The following is a 24,430-nucleotide window of genomic DNA, read 5'->3' on the forward strand; positions in this document are numbered from 1 at the left end:
AGGGTTAGGGTTCTGAAACCACTTTTGCAAACCTTATGACAGTGAGAGAAATCTAACATAGCAGACTCCATCTTGCTTCTAACCTCACAAGCTTATTGCCCTTGCTCATTCCTGAGTGTAGGCCAAGCTAACCATGGGAGGAATTTATTGTTTAACATTAAAGCAAGGAAGATAATTGCCCCTTCCCAAAACTACCCTCCTCCTAGTTCAGGCACTAAAACCACCTTTGCAAAATGAATGAAAGGCCAAAATGTTAGAATTATGGGAGGAGCCTGAATTCTGCTAAGACATATGCATAGTTCAGTGATAACCAGCCATGTTCTCTAGCTTGCTTACTACTCAGGAGTCATGTAGCCAGAGGTCACAAGAGTTGTAACTTTCTCAATTGTTCCTACAGATAACATCTCTATTGTAAAACCTAAGATTGTTGTTTGAGATCTTTTTCAGACATTTGCATCCTGATGAACTGACACCACTTGGACCCATGACTCATACCAAGGAAATGAATCAACTGGTCCTGTAACTCCCACCCAGAAGCTGACTCAGTGTGCGAAGACAGTTTCAGCACTCCTGTGATTTCATCCCCAACCCAATCAGTAGCACCCATTCCCCAGCCCCCTGTCTGCCAAATTATCCTTTAAAAACCTTACCCTCTGAGTTCTCAGAGAAGTGGATTTGAGAACTATCTCCCACCCTTTTTTCTTTTACAACTGGCAAATATAAGTGAGTCTGTAGCCATACCAGACCAATCTGACCCAACTTTTATGTAACAAAGTAGTACATTGTTTTCCAGTTGCCATGGACCCTCAGGTCATGTAACCTGAGCATGCCCAGATGGACCAAGTGTTCAAACACAGAGGGAACTAATTGCTCAGACTCAGGAGTGGGAACTGAATTAAAGAAGTGGACAATGCATGGCAGGATCCAGAATACAACTGGAGTGAGCTTTGACATCACCCCATGGCAGGATCCAGTTAGATCATGCCTTCCGACATCCCCTCATTACAAGATCCAATCAGATCATGCCTTATTACCCTATGCTTATAAAACCTGACCCAGCCCCCTGCTCAGGGAGACACTGCTTTGGGGACTATCCCTGGTGTTCTCCTTACTCCTTATAAATAATAAAATCCCCTTGCTAAATCTTCTTTGGTTGTGGTCATTGGGTTGACACCCACCAAGTGACCACACCTGCCTGTCGTGTGGGCAATAAGTCCTTCCTGAATTACTTTATATGGGAGTGCCAGCATTTAAATTTTATCCTACTGTATGTGAGAGAAATTGCTTTTTTAAATTCACAATGCTACTGCATTCACCAAATAATAATCTCTCTACTGGAACTTAGTACACCTGCCCAAAACAGGAAAAACCTAAGGACACTTCCTTTACTTGTTTTCTATGGCAATAAATACTGAAATAATTAATTATATGTCTGATGTAGAAATGAATAAAGACAGATACAGAAGCGTGTTTAGGCTTCATCCAAGAAACCTTTCCCCTCTTAATCAGTTTGCTCCCTCTCACTGTTTTTTCTTCTCAGACTTGGTTCACTATAATCTGGAATGTACTTTTTAATATTTTGGTTTTCCATGAAAATTCTTACAGCCCAATAGTACCCTGCACAAGGCTGGGAAATCAATAAATGGTTTTTGTAATGAGTTAATTTATTTAGTCTAGAATGATGTCTTTTGTAGTGAAATTTCAGTTGAAGACTTCTAATCAAGAGTTGTTTTGTTCTCCTCAATAACAAGATTAGAAGGTGTTTTCTTTCTTTCTGGCAGAATAAAATCTGCATGTCCTGGTGAAAGCTTAGGAAAGGTATAATTGATGTATTTTTGAAATGCCATCCTGGTTTCCTGTAATTCCTCCTCTAGGAAATCTTTCCAATTTGTCATGATTCCCAGTTGTTTTGCTATAGACAGCAGCTCTCCCTGGGTGTTAGCCAGTGTATCCATCACATTGCCAAGAGTGGCCTGATGTGTTTTCTCTGCTTCTTGAAGCACTTCCTGTACCTCTTCTTGCTTCTGCCTCTGAGCTATGCCATAGAGGACGTTCATTTCATGTTCTTTTTCCCTCATCAGTCGGGCCACACTGGTCTTCTCATCCTTAGTAACTGTGATACCAGTATTCACAATTTCCTCCGTGGTTTTGCTACAAAGGATAATATGGATTTATAAGTTAGATGGATTGGCCACTAAAAACAAAATAATTTCATCTTTAAACACAGATGACTGAGTAATTGTTGAGATGAGCCACCAGCCTGAGACAGGCTGATACAGATGAGCTTTTGGATTGCATTAGCTGTTAACAAACAAAACATGTTTTCAGAGCAGGGACGCTTCCTATGTACTTACCTGCTGTGGGTTAGGGTGAGGCCACTAATCTAACATCTAATGGCAACTTTAGAAACCTGAGACCACCTTTTTCAGGAAAATATACATGCATTGTGCTAAAAAATGAGGAGATAGGGTCAGAGTTCCAAACTCCGTAGAGAAAGTATTTCTTTATATTAATCCAGCTGCTGACCTTTAGCCAGAGATGAAAAAACTTTATACTCACAGGATAGATTTAGCTTTAATCTTGATTTTTATCTGAGCAATACTCTATGACAGTCACCTCAAACTTTTTGGTCTCGGGAACTCTTTACACTCTCAAAATTATTGAGGAAACCAAAGAGCTTTTGTTTATATGAGTTATAGGTACTGACATTAACAGTTATATAAACTAAAAGGGAGACATTTTAAAAATATTAAAAATCTCTTATGAAAAACATTTTCCAAAACGATGAAATATTTCATGAGAAGAATGGTATAATTTAACTTTTTTTTTTTTTTTGAGACAGTGTCTTGCTCTGTCACCCAGGCTAGAGCACAATGGCCTGACCCTGGCTTACTGCAACCTCCAGTTCCCAGGTTCAAGTGATTCACACACCTCAGCCTCCAGAGTAGCTGGGATTACAGGTGTGCATCACTACACCCAGCTAATTTTTATATTTTTAGTAGAGATGGGATTTCACCATGTTGGCCAGGCTGGTCTCGAACTCCTGACCTCAAGTGATCCACCCGCCTTAGCCTCCCAAAGTGCTGGGATTACAGGTATGAGCCACTGCACCCAGCCTAATTTTAATTTTTTTTTTGCAAAACTCTTTAATCTCTAGCTTAGTAAAAGTTGAATTTTCATACTGTTTCAATTTATTGTGATATCACATATCACAAAACCCTGGAGAGCACTATTTTATATTCATAGGAGACTAAGAGTGAAAAAGGCAAATAAAGTCTTAGTGTTATTAAGAAAATAGTTTTAATCTCATGGACTGCCTCCATAAAGAGTCTCAGGGACCTTGAAGGGTCTCTGTACCACACATTCAGAAGCACTGCTAAATGATTAATAGACTTCTGGCTATAATGTAGGGAATTATATATAATTTATAGCAGCCAACCATGTTGACCTCTTACCATGTCCAAGCAGGTTAATGAGCATTCTATGCATACATTAATTCAATGAATCCTCAAAAACAATTCTGTAGTGTGGTTCCATTACTATGCTCTTTTTATGAAGAAGACATTGAGCTCAGGGAGTTAAGTAATTTGTCTAAGTTTGCTTAATAAGTAAAAGAGGCAAAATCTGCAACACAACTCAGGCAGTCTGAGTCCAGGACAAAAGCTCTTAGCCACTGTGATACATTTCCAGTGGATTTCTGCAGTTAACACAGTTTGAGTAGAACCTCAAAGATTTGAGGTTTTAAGATCTCAAATGTATGATTGTTAATAAAAATCCTTCCCCTCTGCCTCCCAGTCTAATACAGCCTTTCCAAGATTTACCACTGGCCCAATCTCCTACATTCCACCCTCCAAGATGCAATTCTCTCATCTTCTCTGAGTCTTTCCACTTGACTTTCAAACCTGACAGACTTCCCTAGTCTTGAAGTAAATCACATCTTTCTTTAGCCTCTGTAGCCACTAAACTATTTCTCTTCTTCCTTTTCCCACCAACTATTTCCAATATTAATAACAAGGGTAATGATTATTGAGTGCTTACTGTATTGCAGGAACTGTGGTAAGCATTTTACATGCATGATGTCTCATTTAATTTTCACAATAACCCATTGAAGCTGATATTTTATTTATTTAGAGATGAATCTTGCTCTGTCATCCAGGCTGGAGTACAGTGGCACCATCCTGGCTCACTGCAACCTCTGCCTCCCAGGTTCAAGTGATCCTTCTACCTCAGTCACCCACGTATCTGGGATTACAAGTGTGCACCACCACACACGGCTAACTTTTGTATTTTTAGTAGAGACAGGGTTTCACTATGTTGGCCAGGCTGGTCTTGAACTCCTAACCTTAAGTGATCCACCCTCCTTGGTCTCCCAAAATGCTGGGATTACAGGTGTGAGCCACCGTGCCCGGCCTATTTTTATTTATAACCTGTGACTATTCCCTTGTAACAGGTGGGAAATGGAGGCTTAGAGAAGAGTGAGTTGTTCAATGTCACACAACTGAGCAAGCTGGGGAGTTCCTGCCCTTAATCATTACCTGCTTCAAGCTCGAGTGGGCACTATAAATTTTTTGTCAGGAGGGCAGCACAATGAAAATAACATTTTAGACTTGTTATTCAGGTAACAGTGGGTGAACTGAATCTGAGCTAGAGAGACCAATTGTATCATTTCATAATATTCTTGAGGTGCAACGATGAGGGTCTGAACTAACGACAAAAGAGAGGGTTGGGAAGAGGGAGAGAAAGTGTTAAGCCTAGGAAATATTAAAAAGTCATAGCTGCCAGAATCTGTGACTGCAAAGATATAGGGGATGTGGGAAAAAGAGGAATCAAAACCAACTTGCTAATTTTCAACCTGGGTCACAAGGGAATGGAGGTTCCATTAATAGAGTGATGCTGTGTATAGAGTGGGCAGTGTGCATCGACACACATCCTTAGGATTTAGTCTGATGTCTGATAACATCCTCAGGCTGTCCATGAGATTGTCAGGGTGATGACCAGGGACCAATCTCCAAGGAGGAAGCTGTGCTCCCTGTGTCCTCTGACACAAGCAGGCATGAGTTTTCTGCCAGGTGGGGCTGACTCTCCTCTCACTCAAATGGGAGGTTTCATTTATGGGCTAACTGGAAGGCTCTACCAGAATTGAGCTCAGGTAAAACTGATCCAATAACGTATATCTCGGATGGCTCCAGCTCCGAACCTCAATGACAGTCCCTTTCAGACTCCCTGATATCAAAATATCTTACTGCTATACAGAATCTGGTACTTAAAAAATCTTTCCAACTTTTCTTTCTTCTTTTTTTTTTTGGTTTTAAACAGGGTCCCACTCTGTTACCCAGGCTGGAGTGCAGTGGCATCATCTTGACTCACTGCAAACTCTGCCTCCTGGGCTCAAGCAATCCTCCCACCTCAGCCTCCGGAGTAGCTGAGACTACAGGCATGTGCCACCATGCCCAGCTAATTTTTGTATTTTTTGTAGAGACAGGGTTTTGTCATGTTGGCCAGGCTGTACTCAAGTGATCCTCCTACCTCAGCCTCCCAAAGTGCTGGGATTACAAGCACGAGCTGCCGTGCCCAGACCCAACTTTTCCCAGCCTGCCTTAGTTCTTGAATATTTGATCCTTTGGTTTAAGGTCAGAGCGTCTCTGAATTTCATTCTGATAAGTTCCCTGAAGTTGTGGAATTAAAGCCAGGAGTGGTGTGGGGTGCAGTGCATCGAGGGTGTGACCTGGAATGCCCATTTATCTTTGTATCTCCCCTGCCTAGCATGGTACCCATTGTGGATACAACAGGCAATCAATAAATGTATGAATGAATAAGTGGGTAATTCAGATGAAGTTCTCTCTAATACACGTTGTGCTGAATAACACTAAATTTTAAAGCAGGTATGTTGGAACATTACAAAAGCTTAAAAGAATTCATGAGGCTGGGCGCGGTGGCTCACGCCTGTAATCCCAGCACTTTGGGAGGCAGAAGCAAGTGGATCACCTGAAGTCAGGAGTTCGAGACCAGCTTGGCCAACATGGAGAAGCCCCATCTCTACTAAAAATACAAAAATTAGCTGGGCATGGTGGTGAGTACCTGTAATCCCAGCTACTTGGGAGGCTGAGGCAGGAAAATTGCTTGAACCTGGAAAGCGGAGGTTGCAGTGAGCAGAGATCGCATCACTGCACTCCAGCCTAGGCAACAAAGCAAGACTCTCTCAAAAAAAAAAAATAATAATTCATGCTTAAAAAAGATTCTTAACATAAGCGAAATATTTGCCATAGGAAAATAGCCAATTCTTGGGATATGTGTAAAATGTTTTTCAATGTACATAAATTAGTCTACCTGTATTTTTTTTAACTGAAAGAGGGCCTAGAAAGCTTATCATATGAGAAAGAACTGTGAAAGAACTAGGTATTAGTACATTTTGGTTTTTCCTTCCCTTCTTCAAATTAAAAATTAGACATATTCTCTCTCCTCAAACATTTGAAGGATCACCATGCACAGAGGAGGAGCAGGGCCAGAAGCCAAGGGTAAAGGTGAGGCCCAGAGTTTCTGGATCTACATAAGGAAGAACATGACAAGTAGAGGTGTTCAGCATGTGGACCAACCACCTCAACCAGCAACATAAGGAGGCTCACCAATGACTGGCTGGCATGTAGCAGAAGGAATGGCATGTCCAGCTCCATAACCCCCAATGCCCATTCCGATGTGAAGTGAATGTCTATGCTTTCTGTAAGCAGTGAGGTTCTTCTGCCATCTCCATCTTTATGAGGCTGTACACTTGTAATTTTGAAATACACACCGTATTTCAGGGTGGCACTGGCCAGAAAAGTAACTATTTTCAAAATAGTTGTAGTGTGTGTCCAAATTTATAGGATTCAGTCTGATATTTTATAAAACAGACGCTTGGAGAATGAAAACAAGTTACTAAATAAAAACATAATCTGATATATAATAACTCAATCTTAACTGATAGGGAAGAAATAAACCATGGAAAATCCATACTAGCAATTGATCCTTTGCCTGGTTAGTCTGTAAATAAGCTATTAATCTACTTTTCATTAGAACTGTAGGACTGTTAGCACTATTTCAATCAGGTACAAGCATTGTGTTTACCAGTAACCTATATTCTGATTTTCTACCTGGCACATGGGGAACTCCTGGTTCTCTGGTCTGGCAGGAGGCTGCAGGCATTTCAGAAGTTAGGTAGGTGAGGGACATCTCCAGATGCCAGCATTCAGCAGTGCATTTCTATCCCTGGGTTATTAACACTCTTGAACCTCTCCTTGGTGCTGCCTTATTATACATCACACTTTCTCCTTCCATGTCTCTGCTCATTCTGTTCTCATTCTTTTGCCTCTCTCACAGGTGGGACCTCCTACCTTCTCTCTAAGGCCCAACCCATGACAAACTTCCTCCAAAAAACCGACCTCACTACATACCCCACCCATACTGCTTGATCTTTCCAGGACTTTGAACTCTTCCAGCACCCATGTGCTATTTGTACCAGTCCATCCAGCCTTGCTTGTTGGGGGCAGCCATGCTCTAGTGATTTTACACAGTGTTGAGAAAGAGCCCTTAATTTGTGCCACATCCACAGAAGGTACTTGAGGAGCTCTGTTGAAGTGAACAAACCCTCTAGAAAACTCACATAGCTTCTCTATCTCTAGAGCAGGTAGCATAATGGAAGGTCATAAGCTTCGACATCATAAAGGCCAGGGTTCAAATCAGGCCCTGTCACCTCTTTCCTCTGTGACCTTTGGCAGTTTACTTAGTTTCCCTTTAAGGCCTTAACACTCCAGGGTCTTTGCCTGAAGATATGTGGGATGATACAATCTCCTAGGAAGGGATATGCAGATACAAGAAGGAGTATACAAAAGGCCTTGCATGTGCTGGGTAATGAATAAGGGAAGCTGTCAGTAGGAATTACAGCCATGACCACAAAAAGTCCTGAGTGGTTATTTCATCCATGCCTTGCCTTGGGCTAGAAAACAATTAGAACCTTTACAAACAGAGAGTTTTTTTTTTTTTTTTTTTTTTTTTTTTTTTGAGAGGAAGTCTCACTCTGTCGCCCAGGCTGGAGTGCAGTGGCGAGATCTTGGCTCACTGCAAGCTCCGCCTCCCAAGTTCACACCATTCTCCTGCCTCAGTCTCCCGAGTAGCTGGGACTACAGGTGCCCGCCAACACACCCGGCTAATTTTTTGTATTTTTAGTAGAGACGGGGTTTCGCCGTGTTATCCAGGATGGTCTCGATCTCCTGACCTCGTGATCCGCCTGCCTTGGCCTCCCAAAGTGCTGGGATTACAGGCCTGAGCCACTGCCCCCAGCCTTTTTTTTTTTTTTTTTTTAACTTTAAGAGAAAGAGTACAGTGTCTCCTGGGTAACCTGTTTAGAATCTAATCACCTCAATCCACAAAAAAGTTTTCTGTATAGTTAACAAATTTCTCATGATATGTAAGTGTTCTGAATCCTTAAGTCTTGATGAAAGTTTATAAGATCTGGTGTGCTGAAGACTGGTTTCGACTAACTGCAAGAAATTTAAACCATTTGTTCAATAAATATTTCAAGAATGCCTACCATGTGCCAGACTTTCTTCCAGGCACTTGGGAAACATCAATAAACAAAATGGGCATTCTAGCTGGATATATTTTAACACTACACATGGCAGTTCCTTAATCCTAGTCTACGGATTCAATAAAAGGCAGACATTGAAAACCTTCCATCAAACCTCACAGAGGAAAGGGCTGGAGGGGGTGCAAAAACAATCTAGCAAGAGAGGGAGGAGACCGCAAGTGTGTGTGAGGAGGGGACCCAGAGGGTCCCACAGGTGCCTGCAGAGCTCCTGCAGATGCCCGGCAGGAGAAAAAGGAAAAGAGGATCCACCTTCCAGTGCATTGAGCCACAACTCATTCCCTAACCCCCTCCTGGTATCCCCTCTCATCTTCGTCTTCTACCTCCACAATGACCTGTAGTCTATGCAGGAAGAGAGGTACCAGTTAAACTGTCACAGCTGCAGCTCTCATTCTCAATTATCTGTACCTCCTCCAGGATCTTACCTGTGTCCCTGTTCTAAAGAGTTCTAATGAAAAATATTTTACCCATTAATTATATAGAAATGGATTTTTTTGTTAACTCAAGCAGCAAAGCAAAAGGGACCAGTCACAAAGGCCAAATAGGGAGGTCTCAGTCTCAGCTCTGCTGCTACAAATCAGTGATCGTGGGCAGGTAAATGACCTGGTACAAAAAAATCTGGAAATTATGTTTTTTCTCTTGCCCCTGACAATCCCTGAACTCCTAACTGCTGTCCTGTTTCAGCAAATAATCATTACATATATAGAAATAGTTACCTTGGTTTTCTTAAAATATATATGTGTGTGATCTGATCTGTGACTATGCACATACATATGGCTGTAAACACATCAAAAAGGCATGGAAGGATATAGACTCTATCGTTTAAAATAACTGTCTCTGGGAGGCAGGGAGGGTGTAGGGGAAGAAATGCATCAGGACTTGCAATTTTGCTCTATATATTTCCATAATGTCAATTTCTTTTGCAACATATATTACTTGTATAATAAGAAAAAGACCAAAAAGTAACATAAACACAACAGTGTATGATCTAGGCTAGAGAATGTGAAGATTGATTTTAATGATGTGTTTATGGGAAATGATTTCTTGATTCCTGTCCTTGGTTTCTTAAAACTGGTGATACAGAATGAAAAATACCATATTTAGAGAGTAGCTATCTTTCAAGCAGGGACAAGAAGAAGATATGATTGAGGAAGAACACATGAGAGCTTTAGAAAACAGCAGTTTTCAGTCCCTTAAGCTGAGTGGTAGGTTTTTGAGTATTTACATTATTATTTTTCTTTAAGCCACACACATACTCTACAATATAAATTGCTCCCTATGTTTGGTATTTGCCATAATAAAAATGTAAAAACACAAAAACTGGGCAATATCTACCCATGTACTGTAACCTTATCTGTTTCTCCAGGTTGATTTTGATAAAGGAAGATACTAATTTGCAAATGAGTTCTCTGGAATACCTTTTCTGGGCCTGGATTGCTTTCTGGGCGATGAGTCTTTCTTCAGCCCTGGCTTTCTCCACAGCTTCCACCTTCTCTCTGTGGCATTCCATCATAATCCTTTGGATTCTGTGGACCATGCGCTGTTCTGCAGCCAAGTGCTCTCTCTTCATTTCGTCATCCATGTTTTGATACATCTCTGTCTTAGTTTTAGCTGTCACTTCCTGAAGCAATGGCAAAACTAGGTTTAGCTATTACAGATTTGATGTCTAAAACCACACATTAAGAGGCTATTTAAACCATAGTTTTATCTATCTGCTGGCAAGTGTACCTGTTAACACTGATGATTTAAAAGAAGAGTGTGTATGATATGGAAAACTTTTATTTATATGATGTTAGGTAGAACCAAAAATGTACAAACAATGTAATATAAATATCTACATAGATAATATTGAAAGGGAATATGGAAAAAAGAAAATAGTTGGGTTAGAGGGGTAGGGTTAAAGGTCTTTTTTCTTGATTGTTCAAATATTCTAGTATCATAGTATCATTATGCATAATTACATAATGCAATTCTGCTTTAGTAAGCCAGTCCTGGAAAATGGCAGAAATAATTATTATGCCTCCTGAGTGTCTCCTGGGTGGGAGAGAACCTGAAGTTCAGGCAGAAAACAATTGCATGATATTACAGTCACAGGAATCTGCCCACCTGTCCCCACCATTGTTTCAGCATTCCAACTTATTAGTGTTGAGGGGCCCTTTCTCCTTCGCGGAAGGGACAGGAATAAGTGCTCCATTGTTCCAGGAAGGAGGACCTGAGGAGGGCCTTCAACCAAATAAGTAGAGGAAGCACTAGTCAAACCAAGACCTGTGGAAAACAGACCCACAAATGGCGCTCAACGAAAACCCTGTCACCATTTTGGAAATGCCTACTAATACCACAGTGTGCCTGGCACTCCGAGGCCCAGATGCTACATACACAAGAAGGTGGGGATCTTGGTCCTCAGGGGATTCACTGTCTAGTAGAGGAGGCCAACAACCTAATTGTGCAATACATGTTACAGAAATATAACAATACGTAGAAATATAACATTATAAAGAGGAGGAGCAAATCATTCTGTCCAGGTATTTTAAAATTTTCACTTAAAGGTAATTTTTTTTTTTTTTTTTTTTTTTTTTTTGAGACAGGTTCTCATTCTGTTGCCCAGGCTGGGGTGCACTGGCACAATCACAGCTCACTTCAGCCTCGACCTCCCAGGCTCAGGCAATCCTCCCACCTCAGCCTCCCATGTAGCTGAGACTATAGACACTTGCCACCATGCCTGGCTAATTTTTCTGTTTTTTGTAGAAATAGGGTTTCACCATGTTGCCCAGGCTTGTCTTGAATTTTTGGGCTCAAGTGATCTGCCCATCTTGACCTCCCAAACTGCTGGAATTACAGGCATGAGCCACTGTGCCTGGCCCAAAGGTAAATGTTTATCTCTATTTGGGAAGACATCAAAAGAACATAGAGAAATTAAGTTATTTCACATAGCACATCAATGGAAGAACTAGGGATAGAAGCCAGGGTTGCTGACTGCCAGTTTCTCACTTCATTCCTGGCTGCGATGCTGGAGTCTTTCCAGAGATTCATCAATTGTACAGTCTTATAAAATATAGTACAGTGGGTTTTCTTTCGTTTTCAATAGCTGCAGAATCCCTTCTTTAAACGAAATCTTACCCAGAATAGAAAGGAATAAAACCAGTAAGAGTTCTCCTGGCTGAAGATTGCTCAACTCCCTTTAGCACCATTTCTACGGGAGCCCCTGAGAGAGCCAGCTGTTTACAGTGTCCAGAGAGAATCCTCAGCTGAAGCTGAGAGAAAGTCAAGAGAACTCTAAATTATAAGGGAAACTGAAATTGCTTCGGCTTCTCAGAAGATTATTTCAACAATTAAAATATTTGTTAAGACAGACCTTTCAGCTTTTTCAAGAGAAAAAGTTCTCAATTTCTCACTTTGGCTACTTCAAGGGTGAAAAGTTAAAAAATGAAACAGACACCAGAAATCAACTTTAAGAATCTCTCCAAAGTGGCCTCAGTTGATGTATTTAGAAAATCATTTTAGGAAAACATTGGCCATTTAGAAATACTAGCTAGGTTTCCTACAGAAGGCTTTGTCTTCTGCTAGCAGAAGGCTTTGTCTCTTAAATTACTAAAATTTTTTTTGACAAAATATTTTGAATGGAAATGTTTCTAAATGTCTTTAACACCATAAAAAGAACATTATGAAACAATCTAACACTTTCTTGATGATCCAGGCTTGGTAGACAAAGATGAATGATTGTACTGGGCCAAAACCTTCATGTGGCATTTAATAATTGTTGAAGTTCATAGAGCCACTTGTTATCTGTCATAAATGACCCCAGATTGCTTTGCTTTTTGAAATTTCATCTGTGCTCCTTGTAGGTATCAAATCAAATTTTTCTTTTCTTCAAAGAACAAGAAAATTACTTGCCATCAGGCTGAGGGTGCTGCTGTAGCTGCTATCAGTGAGCCCCTTTTTGTTATTTTTACTTTCCAGTAATCTATTTCCAACTTGAAAAATCAAGCAACCTTGCTGGGTGTGGTGGCTCATGCCTATAATCCCAGCACTTTGGGAGGTTGAGGAGGGCAGATCATTTGAGGCCAGGAGTTCGAGACCAGTCTGGTTGCCAGGCCAACACAGCAAAACCCTGTCTCTATTAAAAATACAAACTTAGCTGGGTGTGGAGGTGCACACTTGTAATCCCAGCTACTCGGGAGGCTGAGGCAGGAGAATCACTTGAACTTGGGAGGCAGAGGTTGCAGTGAGCCGAGATCACACCACTGCAGTCCTGCCTGGGCTATAGAGAGACTCCATTTCAAAAGAAAACAAAACAAACAAACAAACAAAAATCAAGCATCTAAGTCTGTTGGGTTTAGGTTGTCAAATAAGCATGATGACATCTGAGTGGGAGTGAAGAGGTTCTGCTATGTGTAATAAGCCTGAGTTATTCTCTTGTAGTCAGAGGCCTTTATTTAATTTCTTAGGGAGATATTTTAACTTACTTCTGGGTTTTCAAGTACATTCTCAGTAATTCAGACTGCTGGGTGATGGTTGAGCTTAAGACAGGTGAAGTACTACCATAATATATTCCTATATGAATCATTAATGTTTTTCAGAATGAAATGTATTTAATAGAACTCTTGCAAACATCTGTTGAAGAAGGAAAAATAGTCAGTGTCAATAGGGTGGTGTAAGACTGTTGTATGCCTGAATTTTTTTGGCACAAAGTGATTGTGTTTTTGTTTTTTTTTTAAAATTCCTAATTACTAACTAGGAATTCAGATAATTGAACTCAGTCCCTCTTTTATGTAATGATTTAATAAAACCAAAATTCATTTACTGTCTCACATAGCATGTGGAATACATATTTAAAGCTTCAAAAATAATTAAGTAACCTGCTGTTTGTCGGTGTTCTTATTCAACGTAAGGAGGCTTTACATTGCTTTTACATTTAATGAAATGATTTTACTGAAATGCATCTTGAGTGAGTCACCCCACATTTTGAGATATTGTAAGAAACAGATTTATGGACTCCATTGTGTTAACTGTACAGATGTTTGACAGGCATTTTTACACAATGTCCCCCTCAGGAGATACTGCTCTGAGGTTTCATAGCTAGGAATATCTGAGCCTCTCAGGTGCCTAATTTGTCTGTACCTTATGGGCATGGTGAGTCACAACATTTCCCTCTTTGTATTGGCTGCCAGAAAGCTCAAGGCCCAATCAGTGATAATTGCACAGGACATCATGGCATGTATACATTTTTAAGTTTTAAATTTACCTATGACTTTATTATATTTTCTACTCTAGTTTTTCATTTATTTTTCCTTTAGCTTTCATCTTCTCATTTACTTTTTGATATTATTGTCTTTCAATAATATAAATACCTTTTCAAAAGATTACCTATCCATCAAATAAGATCTAGAAATTTTATCTAACAGTATGCATTTGAAACACACCAAACTCCTTTTTTTTCTCACACTTTAAAAACTTTATTTATATAAAAAGCTCATTTGTTTTTAAAAGCATTAACAAGACAGAAAGAAAAGAGAAAAGGTATGAAGCAGAACACAGGCCCCTTAGTAGTGTTCGGTGGGAAGGCAGGATTTTTGGTTCTCTGGAATTGAATGTTTAGTGTTTTTATAAACGAAAGAGAAAAAAAAAAGTTAAAGGTCCCCAAAAGCCCATGGCTGTTCTATTGCCCACACCCCACCGAGAAAAAAGAGCACCAGGAAAAGAGCAGAAGAGGACAAAAGAACCCAAGAGTGGAGCCAGGTCTGGATGGGGCAATTTCCCCTGTGCAGGAAACACACCAAACTCTTTAGAGCAATCCCTGGTGTTCTCGACACATCAGAATTTAATATTTTGTTCTAGAGGAACTTGGTTTTCTGCTATATATTGGTAATCTCAAACTTTAATATGTGTGAGAATCACTTGGGCTGCTGATGGAGTCGGTAGGTCAGAATGAGGCCCAGGAATCTGTATGTCAGGCCCCCAAGTGAAGAGATTCTGATGCAGGTGGTTCACAGACAAGCCCTGAGAAGCAGTACTGATGTCTGTGTCTTAGTATCCTGCAGATATAACAGGCTGAAATAACCCCACACACTACTCTAGACTAATCATTCCTTCATAAATAAAAAATACCTGAAATGGTGGTATAAATGTAAATTCCCAACCCCTGGACAATTATTTCAGGAATGTCAATCCCCCTTTAACTATTTACCTTTAACTTTTCTTAGGGCTTCTTTCTACTGAAGCACTAAGTGCATCAACTCCACTCAAAGGCTATGTGGGGTACAATAACATTATTTAAAGAAAGACTTGTATGTGAACCTTGAAACGGGCATCACATCTTCCTCATGTCTTTACAACCTAATGCCAGGAAAGACATTCAAAATGTGTATCAACCAGCACAGTAGTATCTGAATGGCCTCTGGCTGCAGCATTATAGCAGGGAACTAGAGCCCCTTGCCAAACCATGAGTTATCCTTTTAAATTGCTGGATTGGGAGAGGTCCAGGAGTCTGCTGGGGAAGCAACCAGGGTGACCAAGGTAATAGAGGGCTTAGCGGGTGACTAGTTATCAACTGATAGAGAAGTATTTTAATACTTTAATTGCCAGTATGGCCATACTTGTACATAGCAACTGAAAAGCAGGCCTGCCTAAGACATGCTGTAAATGCCCTTCACATTTTAACTGAAATGGGAAATGGGCAGTGGGCCACCACAGCCAACCCCTCAGGCACCATACCAACCCTGGCTGAGCCAGGCCACTGGAGCGAAGCCTTCAGGAGCCCTGGGGAGGAGCTCCCCTTCCTGCCAGCAAGTCCTCTCTGGGTAAAGACAGTTGATTTTTCTCACCTGGTACACATCTAGTACATGGTAGGTGCTCGTTGTTGCAACAATGAATAAACTGGCCTGCAGTCCCTGAACTGCTCATTAGTGTTCTTAAGTTAGGCCAAACCTGGGGCTGGACCTCTGTCACTTTCCTCCAGCTTCTGCCCATGTATTGTCATACCTGTACCTTATCCCGTCCTGTCCCTCCCTTGACCAAAATGTGAAAATAGATCTGTAACCTTTTCCTTTGAGCAGATTTTGTAATCAAGGTACTGAACTAACAATGAATACTAGGGTCTCCACCTGAAAGTTTGTAAGTTACCTAGAGTCATGTACTTGAACAGGCTACAGGTTAGTATCCTTCATCTGTGACATCTGGCCCTGCATTAAATTCTTGAGGGACAGCTCAGATGTCCCTCTTGGCAGCACAGTAAGTGCAAACTTTAGAAAAAAGGAAGAAATCAGAGAAGGAGAACAGCCTGCTTCACTTGTTCAACTATTTGAGCACCTACCAACTCAGGGAATTATGCTGGGCACCAGGGCTAGTCCAGTGGTGAGACAGACACCCCTGCTGAAAGCTGCAGTCATGTGGGGGAGTCAGACATTCAACAACTAACCACACAATCATTATTTAATTACAGTGAAGACTGCTATGAAAAAGATCAGGGTGTCATGGACAGTGTGTGGGTGGCAAGGCAAGGCTGGTCAGGCAAAGCTTCCCTTGGGAAGTAAGCTATGGGTTCTTCTTCACCCATTCATCACTGCTCTAGAGAGCTCAGCATCTCTTCTGAGAACCTCCCAGGGATCCCAGCTAATGGCCATGAAACACCAACCTAGATTTTCTTATTATTTTTTTTTCATTCCCTTGCCAACTTTTTTTTTTCTTTTTACTAATATAATTACTTTTAAAAGACAACAAGCCACTATAAAAACCTGTAAATCTTTTTGATGTTCCTCCTTCAAAATCTGAATTTCAATTTTGTGTCTGTCATTTGCTTCTTCAAGTGCTTTCTCCACTGCTTGTTTTTGACGTTCATTAGCCTTTGAAAGAAAGAGTCCATTTATCTATTAATGTAGCAGAATAAGCACAGGGCAACTTGGCTTATTCGGGATGTTAGTAAATCAGGTTTTCAAATTTACTGAAAATTAGCAACCACCATGGAGTCCCTAATTTCTTGCCCCATTCCCATCTCAAACCTCCCATATCAAACTGTCTGCCTTAGCCAGAGACGCTCTAACGCATCCCAATCCAGGGCTAGCCTTGCTGTTTCTGGAATCGCCAAAGGCAAGGCAGCTTTACTATACGTAGGCTGCTGGGTTGCCTTTTCTCTTTGGCACTTTATTTCTTGCTTGATTGACTCTCAAAGTAACATATGTGCATTGTGGAAAATCTGGAAAACACAGTGAAGTGAAAAGATGTACAAAGCTAGAAGGAGCGGAGTAAAGAGGCAGAGTACCATCCAGGTCCCCCGCATTAGGTCCTCAGAAAGAACTTCAACTCTATTTGAAAAGAATACACAGAACACTAGACCAACTTACATTCAAATTGTAGACTATTTACAAAAGCATCACCTTGTATAATTGATGTATAATTGATGGTTCACAAACAGTTTGGGCCGGGCGCGGTGGCTCAAGCCTGTAATCCCAGCACTTTGGGAGGCCGAGACGGGCGGATCACGAGGTCAGGAGATCGAGACCATCCTGGCTAACACAGTGAAACCCCGTCTCTACTAAAAAAATACAAAAAACTAGCCGGGCGAGGTGGCGGCGCCTGTAGTCCCAGCTACTCGGGAGGCTGAGGCAGGAGAATGGCGTAAACCCAGGAGGCGGAGCTTGCAGTGAGCTGAGATCGGGCCACTGCACTCCAGCCTGGGCGACAGAGCCAGACTCCGTCTCAAAAAAAAAAAAAAAAAAAAAAACAGTTTGAATTTTACCACTACTAAAAATAGATGACTACAAAGATTTTGAGATAAATCAAAATCTGGGGTATACAGAACTGGAGCATTCATACAGAACTGGAGTATTATGTATGTTCAAAACATTTTCATAACAAGCTTTTGCTGGCATTAATACTGAACAATGCTAATACTATTTGCTATAATGTCTATTTTATAAAGAAACTGAGAAACATTATTCTAAGCACAGTGGCTTGTTCTGCTCTCAAGGAGCTGTAATTCTCTTTAGGAAGTTATTGATGTCATTCTATGATTGGAAGAAGTGGGGCTACAGGATTGAGGCTTTGCTTCAGTTTGATGCCTTGGATCCCACTATCAGCCCTGATATTTAAATTGCCCTTATAGCGCTCAGCAGTCGTATGGACAAGGTATTAAGGATTTTGGAGAGAGGGGAGGAAAAGGGGAGTAGGCCATAGAGAAGCATTTGAAGAAACAGGAGTGTTATCCACAAATGGATAGTCTATATACTAAATGTTAGGCCATAAGAAACAACTATCAACAAGGAGTCTTCTTATTTTTTTTTCTTTTTAGTTCTGGTTTCAATCAAATGAAAATAAAGGGAGCAGGAGTCCTCCATACAGAGAGGGCAGCTGAGAAGGAAGGAAGCTCCTGATGATGCCAACTTCTTACTAAGCATCTACTGTATGCCAGGCATATTATTTCATTGAACCCTCCCAACTATCCCACAGAATGGGTACTATTATTACTCTTTTACAATGAAGAAACCAAGACTACAGAGGTTGTAGAACTTGCCCAAGGTCCCACAGCTAGCCAGGATTCAGTCAGTTCTGACTACTACACTATACAATTGTTTCAGACAAATCCAAAATGTGAAAGAATTGTAAAGATGGACTTTGGGTTGACGTGTAACTTCTTTTACCTGAGCCCATACTTCAGCTTCTGCTTTTGCAATGCGTTCTCTGAGTATATCTTCTTGAAACTTCTCTTCTTTTTTCAGAATATTTGCCCCAATATCTGTGTATTTGAAAAGCAATGGTCACAAACTTCCACCGATTGCTTCCTGGTTTTCCTTTCCACCATTATGTAGTTATTTATGAGGGCTACTTAGGAGATACATCCTTTTAGGAGATGTCAGTATATATATTTCAAAGATACCCATTGAAAGAGTAAGTTTTTCTCTAATTAGGAGGGAATTCACAACACTGTCAGACCTGGATAGAGTTGGTCATCCCCCTCATCACAACAAGTCCACAACCAGCAGACAACTGGGGAGGTGAAATAAATGCCCTGAAGAAAGGGACACATTTTGTACACTCAAAGTAGAAAGATGAGTGAATATTCAAGAGGTCTTAGCACATTATACAGCTCTCTCTCTCTCCCTGTTCCTATTTGGGTGCTAGTGCTAGCATCAGGAGAGGCGAAGTGGAATGCCTTCAACACATTACATGCCTTTCTTTAGTTTGTGGTTCTTTGTGGGTTTAACTGCTTCAGTATGGAGTGAGCTAAGGGGTAGAAGTTTACTATTTTTCTGCCAATGATCTAATTTGATTTCCAAATAATAACGTTCTCATAATAATATCCTCTCTACCCAGACAAGGTAATAAAAGTCTAGAGGAGGTTAGAGGACCACGCAATATCAGATAGCCAGGTCTTTCTCCACTGGTATTTTTTTTTTTTTTTTTTTTTTTTTGAGACGGAGTCTTGCTTTGTAGCCCAGGCTGCAGTGCCATTGCAGCTCACTGCAACCTCCGCCTCCCGATTCAAGTGATTCTCTTCTCTTGCCTCAGCCTCCTGAGTAGCTGGGATTACAGGCGCCCACCACCATGCCTGACTAATTTTTGTATTTTTAGTAGAAACGGGCTTTCACCATGTTGGTCAGGCTGGTCTTGAACTCCTAACCTCAAGTGATCTGCCCACCTCAGCCTCCCAAAGTGCTAGGATTACAGGCGTGAGCCACCGTGCCTGGCCTTCCTCTGGGATTTCTATGCTGAAGGTAATAGATTCTTAGAGCTATCTTGATCCACATTCCTCCTTTCCCAGCGGCTGGAGTAAGTCTAGCTGTAGCAGTAAACCATTAAGCCAACTCACTAAAAGGGTAAGCATGGACAGACTGAAAGCCTTGATGCCAGACTTCCCTTGGGTTTCTCTGTTAAAAGAGTCAAGAAATTCCATTTTATGCAGTCTATTCTGAGTTATGTTTCTGTCACTAGCAATTAAAAGTATATGTTTGATGGCAGAGAGTCTCCTACTAGTTCATCAGTAAATCTTAAAAACACAGGCAGCATATATTACAGCAGAGATGGACACATACTGTAAAAGCCCAACATTGTGTAGAAATAATTAGAAAAGATTTTCTAGGACAAAATGTGACTAAGCATGGACCATCAATGTATTAAACTTCGTAAAAATGTGATACAGGTGTAGGCTACTGCTATCCTCTTTTATGTTTAAATCCCATTGGTTTTATTAGTTGTTCTCAACCCTGATTGTACAACAGGATTCCTGCAAAGCTTTTAGTGCACATACTGTAAAAGGAAAAAACTATTAACAAACAACTTGGATGAATCTCAAGGGCATTATGCTGAGCGAAGAAAGCCAATCTCAATGGGTTATATAATGTATGATTCTTTAGATAGCATACTCAGTGATAAAATTATAGTGATAGAGAACAGATTAGTGGTTGTCAGGGGTTCAAGTTTGGGGAGAAGAGAATGACAGCTAAGGGGTAACACGAGGGAGTTCCTTTGTGGTGATGGAACAGCTCCATGTTGTGATTGTGGTGACGGTTACATTAACATACACAAGCGATAAATTTCATAGAACTATATGCCTGGGGGAAAAAAGTATACATAAGGTCTGTACCTGAGTTAATAGTATTGTTTCAATGCCAATGTTCCGGCTTTGACAAGGTGCCAGGATTACATAAGATATCAATGGAAGCTGGATGAAGGGTACAAGGGAACTCTGATATATTTTGCAACTTGTGAGTCTTAAACTATCTTGAAATAAAAAAGGTTATTTAAACGTGAAGGAAAAAATACACATGCTTAGTCCTGACTGTAGAGGTCCTAATTTAGTGGCTCTGTGTTAGATTAGTATTAAATCCAGCGGGTCTGTGTTTGGATATCTGTATTAATGTATTTTTCAAAGTTCTATATCGTGCACTGCCAGGATTCAGAACTATTGTCCTGTGAAATACTCACTAGCTCTTCTATGAACATTTCAACATGCTTTTGAACTTACTTATAAAGAACAGAGAATTTCAACTTTTTTTCTATAAAGGTCACTGAATAGAAAAGATTAATTTCTAACAATAGATTTAACTTATCCACTTACGGTTTGGGTTAGATATTCCATAAGGCACAAGGAAATCAATCATTAAGGTATATCTAAGAATGGAGATACACTGTCCTGGGTATGAAAAGTCACTTTAGAGATTATAATGAATCATTCATACTAAGCATTAACTAAATGCTAAAAAACAATTTTGGTATTGATGTTTTTAGAGGATGATTCCAATTTGATCTCCCCCTACATTTTAGTTTTTTTTTTCCAAACACCTCTCCAGCTTCTTATATTTTCAAATATCAGAAGTGAAATGAAATCACCTTAGTTTACCATTTTAAAGGAAGAGAGGATCAGAGGAGTATTTTGAGAGTCCTCAGGAAAATACTTACAAGGCGCAAGGTCAGATTGAAAACTCTTATGAGAACAAAAGAGAGACGGAAACCTATAGTACAATTTTATTGCTTATGTATTATACATATGTATATACAGTAAAAGTCCTCATGTTATCTATATGTATCTACTTTTATGCCACCAGCTACTATTTAAAGGTTATAGTTTCTTTTACCCATTTATTAGGGTACTTTAAATTTTTTTTTTTTTTTTTTTTTTTTTTTTTTTAAGGCAGAGTCTTGCTCTTCACCCAGGCTGGAGTACAGTGGCGCGATCTCAGCTCACTGCAACCTCCACCTCCTGGGTTCAAGCTATTCTCACCTCAGCCTCCCAAGAAGCTGGGATTACAGGCACATGCCACCATGCCTGCCTAAATTCTTTTAGTAGAGACGGGGTTTCGCCATGTTGGCCAGGCTGGTCTTGAACTCTTGGCCTCAAGCGATATGCCCACTTTGGCCACCCAAAGTGCTGGGATTACAGGTGTAAGCCACCGTGCTCATCCAATTACAGTATTATTTAGAGATAATATTTCCTCTCCTACACATACTGAAAGGTACCCAAGTATGGCCAAGGGCAAAATGAACTCACATTTACTATTATGTGCTAGGATTTATAATAGATACGAATACTTCATTAAGGTCTCATAACAATCTGTAAGATAGGTATTAGTATCTTTATTTCCACATAAGGAAACAGATTGAGAGGCTAAATACCCTGCCCAATACACACAACTAAAAGTGGAGAAGCTGTATTCCAACCCATATTCTTTTCAAACATCCCTGTACAGACAAGCAACTCTGAAGAGAAAAAAGCTGATAAAAGTCTGTGTACCAGAAAGAATGACACATAACGCTATGAAGTGTTACAACAAAGGAAAACAATAAAGTCACTTACCTAGTATGTCTTTGTGAGTGTAAAAGCGTGTCTTCAGTGGCTTGTATTCATGGATCCGTTTGAAGGTTTTTCCAAAAGGGGCTGGTGGGATTATTTTATTACAAACAGCACAGCAAACAAAGCTGTTGTAATCTGAATTTCTGATCATAGTGAAATTTCAGATGTCTTCTCCTATTTACAGTTAAAATAATCTTAGAATCAGAAAAAGTTGTTTCAAGAAAAGCTGACAGTTTAAGAAAGCTGGAAGAGGTTCAGGGTTTTAGGATGTTAGAGGCTGGTAAGGATTAAATGGTTCACATGATTAGGTAGTGGTTATGTGTCTAACATTAAAGAATGGTACTAACAGCCCCTGCCATAGAAGGTATGGGCACCAGATTTGGGAAGATTTAAGCAGTTGCTCCTTCCCAAACTCTAGCATTAAGTTGTTAACTTACTTAGCAACTGTTGCTAGGTAAGACAAGCTTTGCTCATAAAAGCAACTTCAAATAATGACAAAAGGGAGCATGATACAGCCATTCATTTTCCTGATACTTTCTATATTAGTTTCTTATTGCTGCTGTCTTACTCTGTTTTCTGTTGCTTATAATAGAATACCTGAAACTGGATAGCTTATAAAGAAAAGGAAATTATTTCTTACAGTTTATGGAGGCTGAGAAGTCCAAGGTGGAGGAGCTGCATCAGGTAAGAATCTTCTTGATGGTGGGAACTCGCTGAAGAGTCCTGAGGTGGTACAGGGTATGACATGGCCAGGGGCTGAGCTCACATGCTAGCTCAAGCCTCTCTTCCTCTTCTTATAAAGCCACCAGTTCTCCTCCCATGATAATCCATTAATCCTTTAACCCATGAATGAATTCACTCACCTCTTAAAGGCCCCACTTCTCAATACTACCACATTGGGGATTAAAGTTCAACGTGAGTTTTGCAGGGGACAAATATTCAAACCATAGCACCACTGTGACAAACTAACACGAACTTCATAGCTTAAATGTAACACAAATTTATGTGCTTGCATTTCTGGAGATCAGAAGTCTAAAATGAGTCTTAGGGGCTAAGATCAAGTTGTTAGAAGGGCTGGTTCCTTCTGGAGGCTTCAGAGGAGAATCTGTTTCCTTACCTTTTCCAGCTTCTAAAGACCATCCATATTCCTTGGGGTCATGGCCTCGCATCACATAGCCTTTCCCCCCAGTGCTTCCATAGTGACATTGTCTCTTCCTCCGATCTTCTGCCCTGCTTTAAAGACTGTGGTGATTATACCAGCCTCATCTAGATAATCCAGGATAACCTCCCCATCTCAAAATCCTAAACTTACCCATATCTGTAAAGTCCCTTTTGCCATATAAAGTAACATATTTACAGGTTCCAGAGATTACGATCTGGACATTTTTTGCAGGAAAGGAAAGCATTAGTCAGACTACCACACTTTGTTTTAAAATGGTTTTTAAAGAATTAATTTCTTTTAAGGCCAGCAATGGAGGTAGCTTAATTTCTTTAAGGTTTTTAATAAACGTGATGTTTTGGTGCCATGGTAATAAAACAGGGAAATATCATGGTATCTTGAAGAAGAAATTACTTTCATTAAGTCAGCATTCAAAATTACTAAGCCTGGTTTTAACAATCACGTGGTTAACTAATTTGTTCCTCTAATTTTAGATAAACAGCCGTAGAAATTCTGCCTATCACAAAAATCTGTGCAACTGATTACACCAAGTAACTGAATTTTTAAAAATTGCCTGACAATGTCACATGCTGCAGCTACTTGGCAGAACTATTTTATAATAAGTGAATGCCATCAGTGAAATTAATTTCAACAATAGGACTCCCATAGGGCCCTGAGCTAAGTGTAGCACAAGTTACTCTATAATTTCTATTGACACATACAGCCTGATAACTGGCTGAGGACCTTAAGTACATATCAAATTGTGCCAGATCTGACTTCAAGAAAAGGGTTACCTGAGACTTGGAGAGGAATTAAAAACAAAGAGATGAATTGGTACTAAGAATGGGGATTACTGCATCCACACAGTTAATTATCTGGATTGGGAACTGAGGCTAGTTGTGCCAATGACTTTCCTATCTGTTACTAGAAATTCTTGCCCAGATGAGAGGATAACTAACTGGCCTTGATTTGCCTGGGACTGTCCCTGTTTTAAACTGAAAGTCCTGAAGAACTTCCTTAGTGTCTGGCAAATTGGAAGAGTTGCGCCCCTATGGAAGATAAGGCTGTAAAACCAATAAATAATTTCAGTGTTTGCCTTAGGAAATCCTTGAAAACCAATTTATCAATTGGACAGCTTGCTGATCTAGGCAAAGAGCTCTTCCATCAGAAGATTAGATTACTCCCCTGGGCAAAGAGCTCACTTAACATTTATTGAACAATAGTTTACTAATCAAGACTTGCTTCAAGATCTAATCTGTTATGTCAGGTGCCTTGCCCATTCTCAACCAGATTCGTGCATTGAAAGACCCTTCTTTAATCACCTGAACTCAGACTTCAAAACACTTTAACATCTTCCCCTAACCATCCCCTT

At 40.3% G+C, this 24,430-nt stretch overlaps 1 protein-coding gene across 1 annotated transcript; it reads right to left on the bottom strand.

The window, feature by feature from the left end:
- Positions 1 to 1,510: 1,510 nt before the first annotated feature.
- Positions 1,511 to 24,247, bottom strand: C13H6orf163 (chromosome 13 C6orf163 homolog). Its single transcript, XM_008006542.3, has 5 exons — positions 21,903 to 24,247; positions 18,250 to 18,344; positions 16,348 to 16,455; positions 10,036 to 10,238; positions 1,511 to 2,151 (listed from the first exon to the last, which is right to left on the bottom strand). The coding sequence occupies exons 1-5, from the start codon at positions 22,048 to 22,050 to the stop codon at positions 1,716 to 1,718; spliced, it is 990 nt and encodes a 329-aa protein (XP_008004733.2). The 5' UTR covers positions 22,051 to 24,247; the 3' UTR covers positions 1,511 to 1,715.
- Positions 24,248 to 24,430: the final 183 nt, after the last annotated feature.

The sequence above is a fragment of the Chlorocebus sabaeus genome, chromosome 13 (assembly GCF_047675955.1).
Source record: "Chlorocebus sabaeus isolate Y175 chromosome 13, mChlSab1.0.hap1, whole genome shotgun sequence".
NCBI classification, from domain to species: Eukaryota; Metazoa; Chordata; class Mammalia; order Primates; family Cercopithecidae; genus Chlorocebus; species Chlorocebus sabaeus.

Excerpts from the sequence above, each read along its gene's own strand:
- C13H6orf163 (XM_008006542.3), bottom strand. The coding sequence starts at position 22,050 with ATGATCAGAAATTCAGATTACAACAGCTTTGTTTGCTGTGCTGTTTGT. Across the intron at positions 18,345-21,902 it reads CACTCACAAAGACATACTAG|ATATTGGGGCAAATATTCTG; the intron begins GTAAGTGACTTT and ends TCAAATACACAG. Across the intron at positions 16,456-18,249 it reads AAGCTGAAGTATGGGCTCAG|GCTAATGAACGTCAAAAACA; the intron begins GTAAAAGAAGTT and ends TTTCTTTCAAAG.